Genomic DNA, 20025 nt, shown 5'->3' with positions numbered 1-20025 from the left:
GAAGGTCAACAATGGCTGGATTGCTTTAGTCTTCCCATACCAGTTGTGTTGTATTGGTAGATGCGGTACAGTTGCGTGAGATGTTACAGACATGATGTAGGAATGCTCAAAATAAGCGGAAATTGCTACAGTCATGGAATACATTAAAGACAATGAAAGAACAGTTTGTCAGACCTAAGTTGGCAGGGTCTGTCCTATGGAAGAAGAAGCTGGCAGACGAAACGCACGCAGGTCCTAAAAGGCATTTGGTTAACTACGTGAAATTATTTTGACGTCTCCGTTGGCATTCAGTAAACAATAAAAGTACTGTGAAAACACACAGGAGTACTGGCTGCCGGTCCGCATGCAATTTTGTTTTATGCCAGTTATGTAGTCATTCACTTTTCATTTTCACCTTGTAGTAAGATATTGCCTTGTACATGCCCCATATAAGAGCATTATGCAGACCGTGATCCACATCAGCCCAATGACTTTCTGGCAGTTTTGTCTATTATTTTTTTCATTGTAATGCAATACATTATATTATTGAATTAGGAATTAAAGAGGTAGACACACAAATAAATGATCAATTAGACTGTTAGATTAGAAAAATATTTAAATTGTAATCATTTATTTAAACGCCCCTGTGTCCAGCTATAGCGCTTACACACTAGATATGGCGCCCTCTTGTGTTCTTTTGTTTTTTTCTCTTAGAACATCCACCTATGTCCACTGCTGGTGGTCACACATGCTCAGTACAACTTCCGTGATTTTTATTTTTTACATAGGATTCCTTCTATTTCAGACGAAAAGCATGGGATTGACAGCAAGCTAGTAGCAGCATATAGAGAGGCAAGGATTAAAAAGCACCCATACGCGTCAATGAATCCATGAACATTAGTGATGGGCGAACATGCTCGGATAAGTTATCTCCGCATGGAATGACATTGCAATGGGTAGAAGAATTATTGCAATTTTGTTAATTGATAAGAAAAATCACTGATGATATAAATTGACAGTGACCAAAAACTTAGCAAAAATTGGTCTGTTATTTTGCATTAAAAAAAACACTGATGTTGGAATGAGGCCTAAAAGCCAGTTAAGAATAACTACAAGTTCAAGAGATGATATTCAAAGCACAAGTAAGGCCATATTGGTTTTACATCATGCTGCAAAAAAGGAAAAGATTAATGAAGTTGTTTATTAATGTACGGTATGGAGTGCAAAGACAAATATTTCTAAAATAAATACGCTTTGCCCAAGACGGCCGCTAGGGAAAGCAAACACCCTCATTGGGTGTCTGTAAGTTGTTTAGTTTGCACCACTCTGTGTTTATCTTACATCTTTGGATCAATAGAAAAGATCTCAGTATTAAATAGAAGGAGAACCCTATGATGACATAATAATAGTAAAATATAATAGTCTAAATTGGGACATTAAATTCCCTAAGTAATAATAAAAGTTAAAGTTAATTTAACAGTTATGCACACTTTCTCACAAACTTTTTTTAACTGTTTGTTTGATTTTCTAAATGCAAATTTTAGTTACTTTCTAAATGGTCTTCATTAAAAAAATTGTACCATTTTGCAGCTGCAGAGAGTCTGTAAGTACTTTCTTTAGCAGAGTGCTTTTGCAGAAATGTTCCAAATCTTCAAGATCTTCTGATCAGTTCTGATGGATTGCAGAGGAGGGAGAGGATTGCACACAGATTTCCTGTGAAGAGGGAAAAAGTATCTTGGAGGACAGAACATGGGCTATAAACAAGGAGGAAAACACATGGTGAAGGAAAGTACAATATTAGAGCTGGGCTGTTACATGAAAGCAAGTGAAGACAGCAGCACCCTGGATACACCCAGACCTCACATCCAGCCTGTATTCCAGAGGGAGACAATCCCACACAAGAAAAATTAAAAGGGGGTCTGAAAATGAACAAAGATTGCAGATTGAACTTAGTGGTTACTTTTAGTTAATAAAATGGCACTATTCTATGTAGAAGTCAATTGTTCCATGTCAAATGTGTCTATAGCCGTTACAGTTTGATATTTTGACCATTGCTTAGAGTTTGGTGACTCAATCACGCAGTGTTTGTGGATCGCCCCCACGTAAGGTCAATGGGGTACTCGGTCCTGGGTCCTTCAGTTCCCTCGACAGGGATGTCACTGTGGCCCGACCCAGACCGTGGCCCTATGTGGGGCGCCCAATAAAGGGTAGAGTTTGTAGATAACGGTAATGTTCGTGACACCATCTGTGGTATTCGGTCAGGGTGACCGATGCTGCTTAGGGGTCCGCTGGGGTGATGGAATGGCAGCTAGATGGTATACTTTCCCACAGGTGAAGTATATCCCCAGGGCTTCCCAAAAGTGTAGATGGTGATGGTGGATGGTGCAAGGCGCGATGAATAACGAGGACACAATGGGTGCAGTCTCTTTACTTTTACTGAAGGCTTCAGCATCCACAGTCCAGAGTGCCGGATAACAGGGTAGGCAAGGTCCGGCTGGTCTGATGGCAATTCCAGAGTCCCCTTATCCAGGTGGAAATCAGTAGACTTCCCCTTGCGCACAGTAACGTGGTAGGTCCCTACTTGCATTAGCTACCATAAGGTCCTCACTCTTGTTACTTCTCTCTCTCTGTCCCCCAGATGGATAGGACATACCCGTATGACGGTGGTGGCCTGAGGCTATTTTATAGGGACCCTAGTGTCGCCCCTCCTCCGCGTTGCCACCTTGCCTGCTTAGGTGTTTAGGTCGGACAGCCAACTTGGAATTGACTGCCCTGCCGGTCTCTGAAGTAAAGCGTAGAGTCTATTACTCCCTCGGTGTTCCGGCTACCGGGTCTGCGCTTCGGAAGGAGGCAGCCTGCCTCTAGCTGGTCTCCCCCCGACGTTTCACTCCTGTTGCTACGACTTCTGTGCTCACTCACGATGAAACAATTCCTTTCTTGTCCTTTCTTAGGAGGCTGCCACATGGGTTGCAGGCGCAGCTCTGTGTCCTTTCTTTCCTTCCTCCTCAGACTACAGTCTGGATCTGACCAGGGATTACCCCAGCCAGCTCGACCGGGAGACCTGTCTCGACGGTCCCCAGCCAGGAACTCTCCTCTCCTCTCCTCCACTGAACTAACTCCCTAACTTCCTAACCAACCCACCAGTTTTACCCTATGTGAGGAGTGGCCTAGTGAACAGAACCCTTAGCTCCCCCTGGTGGACCGGCGTGTGAAGTGTTTGTGTGGCTGTGATACCTGGCAGGGTGAACTTCTTTGGTGCCATCAGACGTAACGTCACTCCCCCTGGTGGAAGAACGACATTACTGCGACGACCAAGATTCTGGGGCGCTGCATTTGGTACCTGCTAGAACTTAGTCCATAGTTTCATAGTTGTCAAGGTTGAAAAATAACATCAAGTTTAATTTATAGTCATAAAACATTCATCCATAAAAATAATAAATCCCCATGGGGCAGATACTAATTTTCCTAGATTAAAGAAAAAAATCTTTTCCGAGTAACTTATCAGAGAAATCTTGTACCCATAACCTAGAAAATTATATCGATCAAGAGAGGCAACAATAAATCACCCATCACAACATGGTGTGATTGAGAGCTCTAGAGTTTCGCTGCTTTTACAGTAAAGAACCCTCCTTTGTGATGATGGTGAAACCTTTGTTCCTTTACTGGATAATTGCGGTTTCAAGTAACCTTTCAGAATAAGCTGTTCTGAGATCGTATATGAGAAATAACATAATTTCTGGCCAATGTGTAATTTATATCTTTCGTTCTTCCAGGTTTCCCCTCTACAGGCTCTATCTGTAATTTTCAATCCAATAGTAGCTGGGGGGAGACGACCTGCAGCGATCTCTCCCATAGACGGCGCAGCACAGAGAGGGGCATGCTTGCGCTTCATTCAATTGTGAGCTCACACAGACAAGCTGTGGAAACATGGAGGACATTACACAGCATAGCTCAACTGTCTTGATCTGAATCAAACTCTGATATCAGATAAAACACATGCTATAGAGCTCTGCATGTTTTTTTTGCCTACCTCTGCCTGTTTCTTCCTTGCTCCTCACTCCTCCCCTCTCTATAGATAATAATGGCCGTGACAAATAACACCTGTAGTTCGTCTCCTCTGATCAAGACAGACTTAAAGGGATTTTCCGACAAAGTACATTTTAATTACCGCAATAGAGCTTTGAATAATAATAAGTTCCTCAATTGGATGTGTTAAAAAAATGTTCCTGTGCTGAGATAATCTTATAAATGTGCCCCTGCTGTGTACTGTGTAATGGCTGTGTCTGACCTTACAGGAACACGGTTTGATCATACCACAGCTCCTGGGCAGGGGTGGGGGGGCACAAATGAGTATACAGATAACACAGCATGGGATCACAGCTGATTCTGTCTGTGAGGTAAAACATTCCACTGCCTGTTTTTAAGTAATGTCCTCAAAGAAAAAATCAGCTGTGATCCCATGCTGTAATATTTGTATACTCTCTCTTCTTCCCCGGCAAGGAGCTGTGGTATGATCAGACCATGTTCCTCTGCGGTCAGACACAGCCATTACACAGTACACAGCAGGGGCACATTTATAAGATTATCTCAGCACAGGAACATATTTTTTTAAATACATCCAATTGTGAAGTGTATTGTTGTTCCAAGATCTATTGATTAAAATGTTGATTAAAATTAACTTTGTTTGTGGGGAAACCCCTTTAAGCTTTTTTTTTTTTTTTTACAGTGGATGATAAGCTCATGAGGCAGAGGGGGAGGGAAGAAGTGGCTGATAAGTGGGGAAGGAATTTCTCTGATAAGAAGCACTACCAATTTTCTTATAAAGCTGTACTCTTGATTTATGCAGAGATTGTTGAAAGTACAGTTCCTTTTTAAATGTAGTGGGTTGCCCACTATTATGGTTTCAGGCTGGGTGTAATAGGATCATTAGAAAGTTATCTTAGTGTTTACAAATACCTATGAACACAATTTCTTATATCTTAGAGTTGGTGCGAATTGCCTGTTATGTGCCAGAAGCTGCAACTCTTCTTTTGATTAGCCGGCCTTGAGCAATGTCACATGTGCCTCACGCAGCAACGATGATGTCACGTAATGCCAGGCCAGCTAATCAGAAAAGGAGCCATATTTTGGAACCACAAAGATGTATTGTACTTGACTAGTATGCAATATTTATTTTTATGAATTATTTTACTTGTTTATATAGAGCCCCATTGATTTCCACAACGCTTTAGTGACATTATCATCTCTGTGCCCATTGGGCTTCACAATCTACAGTCACTATCAGTATGTCTTTGGAGCCTAAGATCAAATCCACAAATAAACGGGGAGAACATACAAACTCCTTGCACACTTGTCCTTGTTGGGATTTGTACCCTGTACCCCAGCACTGCCAGGCTACACTAGAGTACTGAGCCACCTTCTTGCCTTAATATCCTTTCTTTAATTAATGAAGCACTCCCATCAAAGTTTTTATCATATTAATATATTACAATCATCATATTATACAGCATTGTGTACTTACAATTGCTCGTTTTGCTTTTCTACCCAGTTAATTCTTCTCTTTTCTCTGCTCTCTGTAGAAAAAGGAAGTCTCTTGTCCCTACATTTATCATTCCTCTCTACAACTCCTGTCCCAGCTGCACCTCTCTTCCCCTGCCAGGGACTTTTGCAGTGACTCATGACTTGCACCGAGAAAATTGACCTCCTGTTTCTACATAGAGCTTAGAAGGATTTAACTAGTCAGTTTTTAATCACGTGATGTCATAGATTTAATGGAAAAGAGAAGAATTAACTGGGTGGAAAGGCAAAATGAGCAATTGTAAGTACACAGTGCTATGTAATTTGAGGTTTGAAATATATTAATGGATGGGAGGAGGAGTGCTTCTTTAATGAATGATGCTGTTCTGCCATTGGTGATCCATTGATTATCCATATTGACCAAGTGACGTCGAAAGCACTCAATTACACCACATGGGGCAAAGGGTTTTTAAATACTTTCCCTGGTTGGCAAGTGGCATTTCTAGCTTCCTTGGCTGTCCTTTTTATGTATCTCACCAGCTATAATGGACTGATGGTGCTCAGCAACTTTCTCTGAACCAGTGACACAACTATTCTAAACTACAAAATGCCAATTTGTTTTAGAAAAATTGACCAAAACACCATTTCGTGTGAACAATAGAAAAAAAAGCACTTTGGTCTGTACTTTCATTATAAATCACCCTGTAGCATATCCTTAGGTGCCTGAGCTCTGAAATTGGCTTTTATTTTTTCCTGTTTATAAAGTGCAGTACTCGTTTTATTCTAGCAGAACAGTAGGATTACATTACTCTCTGTGTGTTTCCCTAACATTATGCTTTTATCATTCTCCAGGTTTGGGGATTTTAGAAATAAAGGTTTTAAATGCAAATTTGCATGAAAATAAATTCTCTGAAATGTACATGATTACTGTTTTTTTTCTAACCCCGGCACAGCAGGCGAAATATTTTCATATGTGAAAAAAACTATAATTTAGGCATCATTTAGTGTAAAATCTCATTTTTGGTAATTCTTTTCCGTTCATTTAGTACATAAGAAACAGATGGCAATAATTTTTTATCTTGCAATATATCAGTAAGTAATAATGCGCCTGCTGATAGCCAGAAGGAGAACTAAGAGAAGACAGAACAGTCCACACTTTTCTGCATGCCGTATACAAAATAATGTGGGAAAATTGGGTGTGCCTGAAGTGACGAGTGAATTTCCATCTAGCGACCATGTTCAATTTTATTTCAGTATTTTCAGTATTTTAGTATTTCTCTACATCCGGCAAGTTGGTGGTGCAACCTACTGTTACTAAAAAATTTGATGTGCCTAGGGAAACAGATTAAAAGTGAGGACTGGAGAGAAGTAACACAACTTGGTAACTTTGGGTAAGGCTGGGGACACATGACCATTTTTCTCTCATCACAGAAAATTGATCTGATTATGCAGATCATACTCTTATCAGAGTTTTATCAGAGTGTGATCAGAGTATGATCTGATTTTCTCGCTGGTGGAGATAAAAAAAATTAACTCCCTCTACATCTACATGCAGTATGTCTGAGAACATCAGACCGCAGTTGGATACCATCCAAGTGCTGTCTGATTTTATTTCCACGGATCCATAGAGTTTAATGGGTGAGTGCCATCTGATTCTCTGAGGCAGATCGTGCACGCTGCAGTTTTCTTTCCATGGACCGAATCGTTCCGAAGAAAATATCCGGTATTTGCTCCGCCCCATATAATAACACGCTGATGACTGCTATCTGTCAAAACCACGGACATCACTCGCCCTATTTAAACGGTCGTGTGCACGAGCCCCAGGGCACTAAATGGCAGATATTTATGCACGTTTTATGATGCAAATCTACACCAAATCTGTGTCCAAATCTGCAAATTTGAATGCAAATTTTCACGAGTATTTCATCCCACACATTGCAATGAGTGAAGTTTACTTTGAAAATCAGTGACGAGAATGGATAAGTTACAGAAAAGATATGTGGACATTGGAAAAGAAAATTAGGATATGTGCTCACAATGTCTTTTTTTTCATGGGGATTCTGCTCGTAACCCACCTGAAAAAGCTCTAAAGAAATGCCAAAAAGAATGACCAGTTGCACATAAATGTAAAAATGACTTGTGCATATATTCCAACTTTTGTTACTTCTGTTAGCTGCTTCAGGCTTCGAAAGCTGTGACGAAAGGAGTCACTTGACCATTCTTCTGACGTCTTCCTCATAGAATCTGCCACTATGTTATATACGGAATAAAAAAAAAAATTGGCTACAAAACCAGAGCACGAGCAAAAGATGGCTGTAGCAAATAATAGGGGTCATCAATGCAGTGTTACTTCTAAGCTACAAAATACTATTAATGAGAAGTTTGAAGCCATTAAGAATTGTACAATTATATGTAATGCAACTAAAATATTAGCAGTGCATTGTTTAAAGAGGAAAGTTTACGTGCTCAAAAAATTGAGCCAACTATTTTGTATGAATATATGAACATCCCTGATTCTGTTGCTTTTTTTTGTTTTGTGCTGCGTCACTCTATTGCTGAGATATTCACTTGTGTTGCTTTTGGAGCACAGCATATGAAATCTCTGCTTACAGTACAACTGGGTGTTTCTTCTGTGGGGTATGTTTGCTCTTTTACCCCTCCCTCCGAGAAGCCGCCAATCACAGCTCTGAAGCACAGCAATTTCAGACGCTGCAGACAGTGTCTAGGAGGGAGGGATAAAACCTAATGTCCCAAGAAAAGACTTTGAAGAAAGGCCAGAAGCAGAGATTTCACATACTGCACCTCAAAAGCAACAAATGAGAATATCTCTGCAATGGAGCGGCGCAGCTTAAAATGGAAAAAAGCTGAAGAATCAGGAGAGTTCGACAGCACCTTGCCCAGACATGATCCACACTTACTGGCTAAAGAAATTAACAGTGGTACATGAACGCATGGCAAAGCAGATGAACCAATTGCTAGAAGCAGGCCACCACCCAGATTGGCTAACACAAGGAAGAACAGTGCTGATCATAAAGGATCCTCACAAAGGAACAGTTCCATCCAACTACTGCCCAGTAACCTGCCTTACAACAACATGGAAACTCCTGTCAGGCATCATAGCCACTAAGCTGCAGAACCATATGAACCAGTACATGAATCGAGCTCAGAAAGGCATTGGGACCAACACCAGAGGCTTTAAGCACCAGCTCCTAGTAGATAGAGCAGTCTCTCAAGACTCAAGATCCAGACGTACCAATCTCAGTACAGCCTGGATTGTCTACAGGAAAGCCTATGTCTCAATGCCACACACATGGATCTGTCAATGCTTGGCTCTCTACAATGTCAACAGGAAATTAAGAACCTTTCTCAGGAACTCAATGGGGCTATGGAGAACAACATTGGAAGTCAACTAAAGACAACTAGCACAAGGGACCTGTGGCATATGCCAAGGTGATGCACTGTCCACATTGCTGTTCTGCATAGGCTTGAACCCCCTCAGTCAGATAATTACAGAGTCTGGCTATTGATACCAGTTCAAGAGTGGAAGCACCATCAGCCGTCTCCTCTACATGGATGACGTCAAGCTGTATGCAAAAAATGAACGAGACATCAATTCACTGATCCACCTGACAAGGATCTACAGTGAAGACATCGGGATGTCCTTCGGACTGGAGACGTGTAGCTGGTTGGTAATAAAGAGAGGCAAGGTAGTCATGAGTGATGGAGTGGAATTACCAGCAGGGCACACAGCAGATGTACAGACATGCTATAAGTAGCTCGGCATCCCACAGGGATACGGTAACCACGATGAGGAGGCAAAGAAAGCTGCAACATCCAAATACCATCAAAGGATAGGACAGGTCCTGAAGAGCTCAATGGGAAGAATAAAATCCATGCCATCAATACATATGGAGTGTAGCTAGGAGAGTTTCCCCTCAGTTAAAACGTAACTTTTACTATAACATTAAAATCAAGGACAAAAGACACAAAATCCGCGTGTATTAAAGTGCTCGTGTATTCCAGTGCTCAAGTTAAAAAATGGTTTGGTCTCACCACTGTAGAGGACATGGTTTCATCTGTTCCTGGGCAGGGGAGGGATCTGACAGGATGATTATTTCTGACTCCCTGTCGTGCCCCTGTATAGCTCCCATCCTAACAAAGACAGGCCCCAAGTGTGCCTTAATATGGACATCCCACCATCCACAAATAATTATACTTCCCTACTTTTTCTACCCCGTTCATGGGGATTCATCAGGGGAACAACTCCGATAACTATTGTGATAAAATTATATATCTATCCTCATTATAGGGCCCTGCAGTGACAGGAGTTCCCTCAAACCAATATGGCTGTCTGTATCTCAGCCTATATGTGGGCAATTAGCATACACGAGCACTTTAATATACGAGGATTTTGTGTCTTTTTTTCCTTGATTTTAATGTTATTGTAAAAGTTACATTTTAACTGAGGGGAAACTCTCCTAGCTACACCCCATCTGTAAGCCCGAGAGTACTGTTATAGTGATTTCACTTACACTACTGCTGATTGTCATCAATACATATGCCCTGCCAGTTATCAGATACCCTACTGGCCTACTGTGCTGGCCAAAAGAAGAGATGGAAGCCGCAGATGTGAAGACACGACAGCTCTTCACAATGCATGGAGGTCTCCACCCTAAGTCTAAAACCCAAAGATTGTATGCCAACAGAAAGGAGGGTGGTCGAGGCTTGATAAGCATCTAAGCCACAATCATGGATGAATCAAGGAGTATCTAGGAATATATCAGAAAAATGGCACCAAAAGATGAGATACTGAGAGAAAGCCTAAGGCAGAAACAACAACAGATCTGGTAGGAAGAACAGGAACAAGAAATGCCATGGCAAGACAAGCCGCTGCATGGCATGTACCATCGACAGATAATGGTGGTGGCTGACATGGAAAAATCCTGCCAATGGCTGGAGAAAGCTGGACTCCGGAGACAGCACAGAGGGACAAGAGCAAACACTAAGTATGAGATCCATAAAAGCCGGAATCTACCACACAAGGCAAGGCCCACGGTGCAAACTATGCAAAAAAACTTCAAAAACAGTCCAACACATAGTGGCAGGATGAAAAATTCAAGCAGGAACAGCATATACCGAATGTCACAACCAAGTAGCGGGAACTGTATACAGGAACATCTGCATAGCATATGGGCTAAGTCCCCCTAAGTCCCGGTTGGAGACCCCAGAAAAAGGGGTGTAGAATGAAAGGGCTAAAATCTTGTGGGACTTCAAGATCCAGATGGATAAGCAGATGTTGGCTAACCAACCAAACAATGAGATAGTAGACAAAGATAAGAAGACAGCAGTGATAATAGATGTGGCAGTGCCAAGTGACAGCAACATCAGAAAGAAGGAATATGAGAAGCTGGAGAAATACCAGGGCCTCAAAGGAGAATGGGAGATGATGTGGAAGGTGAAGGCAGCTGTGATTCCAGTGGTGATAGGAGAACTTGGAGCAGTGAGCCCATAAGTTGGGAAAATGGCAACAACAGATCCCAGAAGCAAAATCTGAACTCGCTGTCCAGAAAAGCGCAATGCTAGGAACAACTAAAATCCTGCACAGAACCCTCAAACTCCCAGGCCTCTGGTAGAGGACCCGAGAATGAGAAAAGACAAAAAGACCACCCCCATTGGGGGTGAGAAGGAAGATATACAGTATATATCTATATTTATTGATGTCATTACCTTCTTTGGGGAGGAAGTTTCCATTATACAGTATTTAATCAAGCATCCTGGATCATCTAACATCCTTTAATCAAGTAGACTTTTTCACTGTCTATAGCAGTGTTCCCCAAGTCCGGTCCTCAAGAGCCACCAACAGGTCATGTTTTCAGGATTTCCTTAGTATTACACAGGTGATAATTGCATCACCTGGACAGGCAAGCATTCAATGACCTGTGCATTACTAAGGAAATCCTGAAAACATGACCTGTTGGTGGTTCTTGAGGACCGGACTTGGGGAACACTGGTCTATAGTGTAGTGCAGCGGTACCCACACTGTGCAGTGATGAGGCAGTGACCCAGCAAAGTTCAAAGCAAAACGTGTTTTAATGTCCAGCTCTCATAAATACACAACATTACGGATCGCAGCCAGGAAACAAAACAGTCCACCTCTGAGACCTGTTGCTGTGGGTGACTGCACTGCCATGCACGCTGTGGGTGCTAGGCCTTTTGGCTCCACTTGCCTGTGTTGCCTCACCCAGGTGGAGCTCTGCAGAGCCTTCTGCTCTGGACACTTGCAAGACCAAACTGATACACCCAACCCTCTGCTTCAGGGGTTTTTACAAGGAACCTGTGTCAGTAGGCCACATGGAAATCCCGACTGGGAAAGAAACGGACCGCCCCACTACCTTCCTTTAGTCCATTTAATCCCAGAGCAGGTTTTCTTTAATCTGCCTTGGACAAATAGCTTGCCCAAAACCAACACTTACTTTTATTTTGCATTGCAATCACAGCTATGCCTGTGACTGCAATGCACTCCCACAGCCTGGGGGGACACATAGCGACCCTCGCATGTGACACCAGTCACTGCCTCACAATAGGTCTGTGAAAAAATGAAACAGCACTCGGATACCGTCCAAACTGATCAAACTCCGATAAGAACCGCTGATGAAACTCTGATTGTTTTTTTTGTGTATGAGAGAAATCAGTGATGTCTGAATGAGGCCAAAATAGTATGTGCATGAAATTATTGTTTATGAGATTGACCATATTTTGCTTTTTGCTTCTGTTGGCAGCAAGAGAGAAAGGAGGAGCTGTTGGGTGACAGTTATAAAGTTACATGTAAATGACAGGAGTATGCAGCAGTATGCACGATGAGAGTTTGTATTCAGCCCGGCTCTCCCTGTGAGTCATCTCCACTGCTCTCCTTTGCGCTTCTGGTTTCCAAAATGTAAATCTTAAAGATGTAGTTTATAGCGTTATTTATCTTTTCCAATAAGGGACTTTAGTAACATCTTGTGTTTTTTTCTTCTCCCTTTTCATTTTTCAAGCCTCGGGGAGTTATTCCCTTTGCTTGTAAACAACATCTGTGCCTTGAAATTTGCATCATTGTTTCACCACAGTTTTCAGAACCCACATCCTGATGAAAATGACAGACATAAATTATAAAGAAACATAAATGTAATGGATGACGCTGAAGTTGACAGCTAAAATAATAATAAGTGAGAAAGAAGGGAGATGAGTCACACAATGTCTGGTGGAAGCTCGCAGAGCGGTGGGACAGTCACCTTATGTACAGAAAGTCAAAGTGTTTGTCGGTAAACTTTCTTAAAGGGCACCTGTCACCAGGAATAACGCTGTTAACCTGCATATATGGGGTTAATCTGCAGGTTAACAGCGTAATGATGCTGCCTGGTGCCTGCACACAGCCGAATGCAGCGGGGAGAAAATGATCTTTATTCCCCGCCAGCATTCGACATTCAGTCATGGGGCAGGGCAGCGCCGATGCAGTCACGGGTCTAAATATACAGGAGGGGCCGCTGTGACCACACTATATCTGCAGCTGAACACAGGGGTGGACACAGATAGAAAAGGCTTCTGTTCAAGAACAATATATGGGTCCTTCCCAGTCCAATAGCCATAGCTCCCAACCATCCCTCATACTGCGGGACTGTCTCAATTTTGAGCCAGCAGGAGAAGCAGTTGACACGCCCCCTTGTATTAGGCCACACCCCTCCGTGTCTTCTTCCTGTGCACTGGTTCAGAGAGGGAGAGAGGACATTCTGAGGTACGTGTGTGTGTTTTGCAGCTGGCCCTGATGTGCTTACAGTACAAGGCATTATAACCAGGAGTAGTGGCAGAAGTTAAAGTAATCTAGTGCAGCCTGTTAGTCATAGGTACAGTATATATATATATATATATACATATATGTACATATATATGTACCCTTTATATACTACAGTAGTTATGGAGTGGACCCAGTAGATAGTGGTGTTGTCTGAGTGCATGCAGAGTTTGCAGGGCTGGGCTACATTGCAATGTGCAGGATCTGTGAGGCCGCAGTGTGGACAGCGATAGGTGGTGAAATCTTTGCCTGCATTGTAAACTGCTGGGACACATCTACAGCCCCGACTGTACACTGGCATCATCATGTGGGGTCATTATACTGTATGCAGCATCATGTGTGGCCATTAAACAGTATGGAGCATCATGTGGGCCCATTATACAGTATGGAGCATCATGTGGGCCCATTATACAGTATGGAGCATCATGTGGGGCCATTATACAGTATAGAGCATCATGTGGGGCCATTATACAGTATGGAGCATCATGTGTGGCCATTATACAGTATGGAGCACTGTGTGGCCATTATACAGGATTGATCATCATGTGGGGCCATTATACATTGTGGAGCATCATGTGTGGCCATTATACAGTATGGAGCACTGTGTGGCCATTATACAGGATTGATCATCATGTGGGGCCATTATACATTGTGGAGCATCATGTGGGGCCATTATACAGTATGGAGCACTGTGTGGCCATTATACAGTATGGAGCACTGTGTAGCCATTAAACAGTATGGAGCACTGTGTGCCCATTATACAGTATTGAGCATCATGTGTGGCCATTATACAATATGGAGCATCATGTGTGGCCATTATACAGTATGGAGCACTGTGTGGCCATTATACAGTATTGATAATCATGTGGGGCAATTATACAGTATGGAACATCATAAGCAACACAAGCTCCAAAACAAAAACCATTTCCTACAACATCAATTCCCCTCTAGTACCATCATGGAGATGCTAAATTTAGCTCAGAACACTCTCAGATAGCTATATCACACAAAAGAACCAAAAGAGAGTACAATATCCTGAATAAAATCCTAATAATTTATTTAATAAATACAAATAAATCATAACAATAACCAACAAAGGCAATCTCATATAGACAAGGTGGAAAAAATTGACTTCACAGGTATAACACCCAGGGACAGCATAAGTAAGTGGATGGGAGGACACAAAAACACTAAACCTATAATTAATAGATGTCACCATCACATTTAATGGCGCAGCCGCTAAAAAAAATATCAAATGTGGTGAATTCATACTAACTTTAAAGTGCCAGGTGCATAGGATTATACCCAAATATAAGGTGCTACTAATCCAGAAGCGGCCAAGCCATTCAACATGTCATAAGTCCAGTAGTTAAGTATAAGACCTTTAAAGATAAGGTCAAAGTTTTAAGAAGCTTTGCTAGTGTCCTTACCCATCCCACATTTGATATTTTTTTACATCATGTGTGGGCATTATACAATATGGAGCACTGTGTGGCCATTATACAGTATGGAGAACTGTGTGGCCATTATACAGTATGGAGCACTGTGTGGCCATTATACAGTATGGAGCACTGTGTGGCCATTCTACAGTATTGAGCATCATGTGTGGCCATTATACAGTATGGAGCATAATGTGTGGCCATTCTACAGTATTGAGCATCATGTGTGGCCATTATACAGTATGGAGCATAATGTGTGGCCATTATACAGCATTGAGCATCATGTGGGGCCATTATACAGTATGGAGCACTGTGTGGCCATTATACACTATTGAGCATCATGTGTGGCCATTATACAGTATGGAGCACTGTATGGCCATTATACAATATTGATCATCATGTGGGGCCATTATACAGTATGGAGCCTTATGTGGGGCCATTATACAGTATGGAGCATTGTGTGGCCATTATATAGTATTGATCATCATGTGGGGCCATTATACAGTATGAAGCACTGTGTGGCCATTATACAGTATTGAGCATCATGTGTGGCCATTATACAGTAAGTCCTTTATTCAAGCGTGTACAGAGACATCTTCATGGCTCGGGGGTGTGCAGTGATGGCAGAGGTGAGCAGGGAACGACGATGGCCGTTTCGCGCTGTGAGTAGCGCTTCTACGGGCGCGAAACGGCCGTCATCATTCCCTGCTTACCTCCGCCATCACTGCACAGCCCCGAGCCGTGAAGATGTCTCTGTACACGCTTGAATAAAGGACTTTTTCACTCCAGGATCGGTGAGTGCTGCCGCATTTTTCTGTGACTTGTTTGCTATCTATCTATCTATCTATCTATCTATCTATCTATCTATCTTTATCTCTGCATATTTAACGCCTAAACATCTGTCATTTGTATTCTATTTTTTATTCTAATCTAGTACTTGTCACACTGATGGTACATATGACCGGAACACAGATAATACACACATACATGTACACACGTACATACTTATGCCACACGGATGGTTTCACAATGACACACGGATGACACACGGACATGGACTGTGCTAACAAGGGCAACTATCTGTTGTACTCGATGCCAGTCATTGACCGCTCGTGCCAGAGACAGGGTGGGACTACTGGTGTCATGCTGATTGACAGCCGATTCTCCACTGCCTAAATGGGGGAAGCTGCTGTCAATCAGCATGAGACTAGAAGTCCCGATCTGTAAGCAGGAATAGAAGCTGCTGTTCTGTTGACATGGAGCAGCTAAATCTCTGGCAATCAATGACTGGCACCAGGTATAAGAGAAAGGTAGCTTCCTCTTTTCCTACAACTACATATCTTTTATTAAGTCACGAATATCCCCTTTAAAGAGAAGTTGATAGTTAAGACTATCATTTATAATTGTCAATTGTGTTGAAAAATTATTTTTTTTAGTGGCACAATTGATACATATGACCAATAAATTGGCACAACCCACAGATTCTATACAGAGCTCTATGTATTAATATTTGAGACACATATCTATAATAATAATAATAATTTTCATTTATATAGTGCCAACATATTCCGCAGCACTTTACAATTACGCGGGGACATGTACAGACAATAAATTTGGTACGAGTTAAGACAATGTAAACAGTGAAATGAGGAGTGAGGTCCCTGCTCGCAAGCTTACAATCTACAAGGAAATGGGGGGACATAGTAGGTGAAAAGTGATTGTTATTTCAGGTCTGGCAATTGTAATAAATAAGGATTTTCATACAAAGCTGCATGATCCGGTTATCAGCCCGTGTGTTTAAGTGCAATAGTCAAGTATCAAGTGCAGTTATCGTGTGCATGGAGGGTGTGGAGACAGATGAATAGTAGGGTGCAGATTCAGAGTAATATTTGGAAGGAGGGAACAGGGCAAAGTTAGTTTACTGAGTAGTTGATGTGGTCGGCTTGTTTGAAGAGATGGGTTTTTGAAGCGCGCTTGAATAGGTCGGGCCTAGGTATCAGTCTGATCGTCTGGGGAAGTGCATTCCAGAGAGCTAGCGCTGCACAAAAGAAGTCTTGGAGACGGAGGTGTGAGGTTTGGATTATAGGGGATGTTAAGGCACCGTCACACTTAGCGACGCTGCAGCGATACCGACAACGATCCGGATCGCTGCAGCGTCGCTGTTTGGTCGCTGGAGAGCTGTCACACAGACCGCTCTCCAGCGACCAACGATGCCGGTAACCAGGGTAAACATCGGGTAACTAAGCGTAGGGCCGCGCTTAGTAACCCGATGTTTACCCTGGTTACCATCCTAAAAGTAAAAAAAACAAACACTACATACTTACCTACAGCCGTCTGTCCTCCAGCGCTGTGCTCTGCACTTCTCCTGTACTGTCTGTGTGAGCACAGCGGCCGGAAAGCAGAGCGGTGACGTCACCGCTCTGCTTTCCGGCTGACCGACGCTCACAGCCAGTACAGGAGGAGTGCAGAGCACAGCGCTGGAGGACAGACAGCGGTAGGTAAGTATGTAGTGTTTGTTTTTTTTACTTTTAGGATGGTAACCAGGGTAAACATCGGGTTACTAAGCGCGGCCCTGCGCTTAGTTACCCGATGTTTACCCTGGTTACCAGTGAAGACATCGCTGAATCGGTGTCACACACGCCGATTCAGCGATGTCTGCGGGGAGTCCAGCGACCAAATAAAGTTCTGGACTTTCTTCCCCGACCAGCGACAGCACAGCAGGGGCCTGATCGCTGCTGCCTGTCACACTGGACGATATCGCTAGCCAGGACGCTGCAACGTCACGGATCGCTAGCGATATCGTCTAGTGTGACGGTACCTTAAGTCTTAGGTCATTTGTAGAACAGAGGACACGTGTAGGGCTATAGACGGAGATGAGAGAGGAGATATAAGGCAGTGCAGAACTGTGGAGAGCTTTGTGGGTGAGAGAGATGAGTTTATACTGGACCCTGTAGCGAATGGGTAGCAAGTGTAATGACTGGCACAAGATGGAGGCATCGGTGAAGCGGCTGGACAGAAATATGACTCTGGCTGCAGCATTCAAGATGGATTGGAGAGGAGAAAGTTTGGTAAGAGGGAGACCGATCAGAAGAGAGTTGCAGTAGTCCAGACGGGAATGAATGAGAGCGACAGTAAGAGTCTTAGCAGTTTCAACGGTGAGAAAAGGTCGGATTCTGGAGATGTTTTTAAGATGCAGGTGACAAGAGCGAGTGAGTGATCGTATATAGGGAGTAAAGGAAAGTTCGGTGTCGAATATGACCCCAAGACAGCGGGCATGCTGCTTGGGAGTTATGGTTGAACCCTTCAGGGTAATTTTGATGTTAGGTAGAGTGAGGTTAGTAGAAGGGAGAAACACAAGAAGTTCTGTTTTGGAGAGATTTAGTTTCAAGTAGAGGGAGGACATGATGTTAGAGACAGCAGACAGGCAATCCTTGGTAGCTGGAATTAGGGTAGGGGTGATGTCGGGGGAAGAAGTGTATAATTGGGTGTCATCAGCATAGAGATGATACTGGAACCCAAATCTGCTGATTGTTTGTCCATTAGGGGCCGTGTAAAGAGAGAAGAGGAGGGGGCCTAGGACCGAGCCCTGCGGAACCCCGATAGTAAGGGGACGTGGAGAGGAAGAGGAGCGGCAAAAGATACAGTGAAGGAGCGGTCAGAGAGGTAGGAGGAGAACCAGGAGAGGGCTGTGTCCTTGAGGCCTATAGAGCAGAGCATAGTGAGGAGAAGCTGGTGATCCACAGTGTCAAATGCGGCAGAGAGATCCAGGAGAATCAGCAGGGAGCAATGACCTTTGGATTTAGCTGTTATTAGATCATTGGAGACTTTAGTGAGGGTAGTTTCAGTGGAGTGTAAAGAGCGGAAACTAGATTGTAAGGGGTCAAGAAGAGAGTTATCCGAGAGATAGCGGATTAGACGGGAGTGGACCAAGCGTTCCAGGAGTTTAGAGATGAAGGATAGGTTAGAGACAGTTCTGTAGTTAGCAGTGCAGTTCTGGTCCAGGGATGGCTTTTTAAGTGAAGGGGTTATGATGGCATGTTTAAATGAGGAGGGAAAGATACCTGAAGAAAGAGAGAGGTTAAATATTTTAGTCAGGTGAGTGGTGACCACTGGTGAGAGAGACTGCAGGAGATGTGAAGGAATGGGGTCACTATTGCAGGTTGTAGGCCAAGCAGAAGCGAGGAGCTTGGAAACTTCCTCTTCTGAAACAGGCTCAAAGATGTTTAGTGAAGTAGATGATGCAGGATAGATAAAGAGATGTGCTGTTTGATTGGTGGAGCAGCAGCACACAGCATATGATTAGCATGAAGAGCTCATCCATCCCTCCAGGAGCTACCAGAGGACCAGAAAAAGAAGCATCTCTATTTAGAAAAAAAATTGCCTTGGACGTTACCCAACAAAACCCCTTGCTTTAGTCACCAGACCTCAGGTGCCTAGTGGCAAATACGGGACTGCATTTAGGTCATTTGAGGCATATCACTAGGATATGCCATATATCTCTGACAGATGTGTGTTTATCCAAAAGGGAATTGTCCATAAGGGGCAGGATGGGTGATAAATGTCTGATCACTGGGGTCCCATTGCTAGGACTTGTACCCCTCACTAGAACAGGAGTACTTCCCAAAAATGACTGCCATGTGGAGGAACTTGATGAAATAGCAGCAGAGCGTGTGCCCTACAGCTCTACTCATAGTCTATGGGGTTGACTATAACATGCAAGTACTGTTCTTGTCCATCAGTCCCAATGGTCTTGACTGGAGTGGAGCACTCATAATCAGCTGCCGATGCAATCAGTATTCTCCTCTCTGTTATCATGCAGTGAGAAGAACACAAGGCTCTGGGTGATAAATGTTTATTTTTTCTTATGCATTGCTGGGTCATTTTATAAAGTTTCACAGTCCTGGTAATGATGACTTCTTGGGTTCCAATATTAACCTTAGTGTTCTGCTGTGTTGCATATAAAGAAATGTAAGTACTGGTGCAGGCAGTGCGAGCAACATACAAAATACTGATAGTTTTATTATAGGCTTCTCTGTATATATGTGATTTGTTATGTTGTTTGTCTTTGCTAGGTCATGCAGATGTACCTGCCATTTTGTGGGATTGCCATATCCAATGCACAACTTTTTGCTGCCTCAAGAAAAGAGTACGACAGGAGCAGGGTGAGTATCTAGACATCCCGCTACTTGTAACTGTAGACTGCAAATAAGGAAGGAGGACCTTTAAGTGTTTATCCGGGATTGTATTATTTTTTTTACTATG

The 20025-nt window shown here is 43.0% G+C and overlaps 1 protein-coding gene across 1 annotated transcript in view; it reads left to right on the top strand.

Annotated features, from left to right (window-relative positions):
- The window catches only part of PDE11A (phosphodiesterase 11A), a 572166-nt gene that overhangs the window by 288939 nt on the left and 263202 nt on the right, over nucleotides 1-20025 (top strand). The window contains exon 3 of the mRNA XM_069733206.1: nucleotides 19836-19925. Coding sequence (XP_069589307.1) covers nucleotides 19836-19925 — 90 coding nt within the window. The remainder of the gene's footprint in view (nucleotides 1-19835; nucleotides 19926-20025) is intronic.

This window comes from Ranitomeya imitator, chromosome 7, assembly GCF_032444005.1.
Source record: "Ranitomeya imitator isolate aRanImi1 chromosome 7, aRanImi1.pri, whole genome shotgun sequence".
NCBI lineage: Eukaryota > Metazoa > Chordata > Amphibia > Anura > Dendrobatidae > Ranitomeya > Ranitomeya imitator.
Note: the sequence above shows the minus strand (reverse complement) of the source record. Positions and strands in the feature narration are given on the sequence as shown.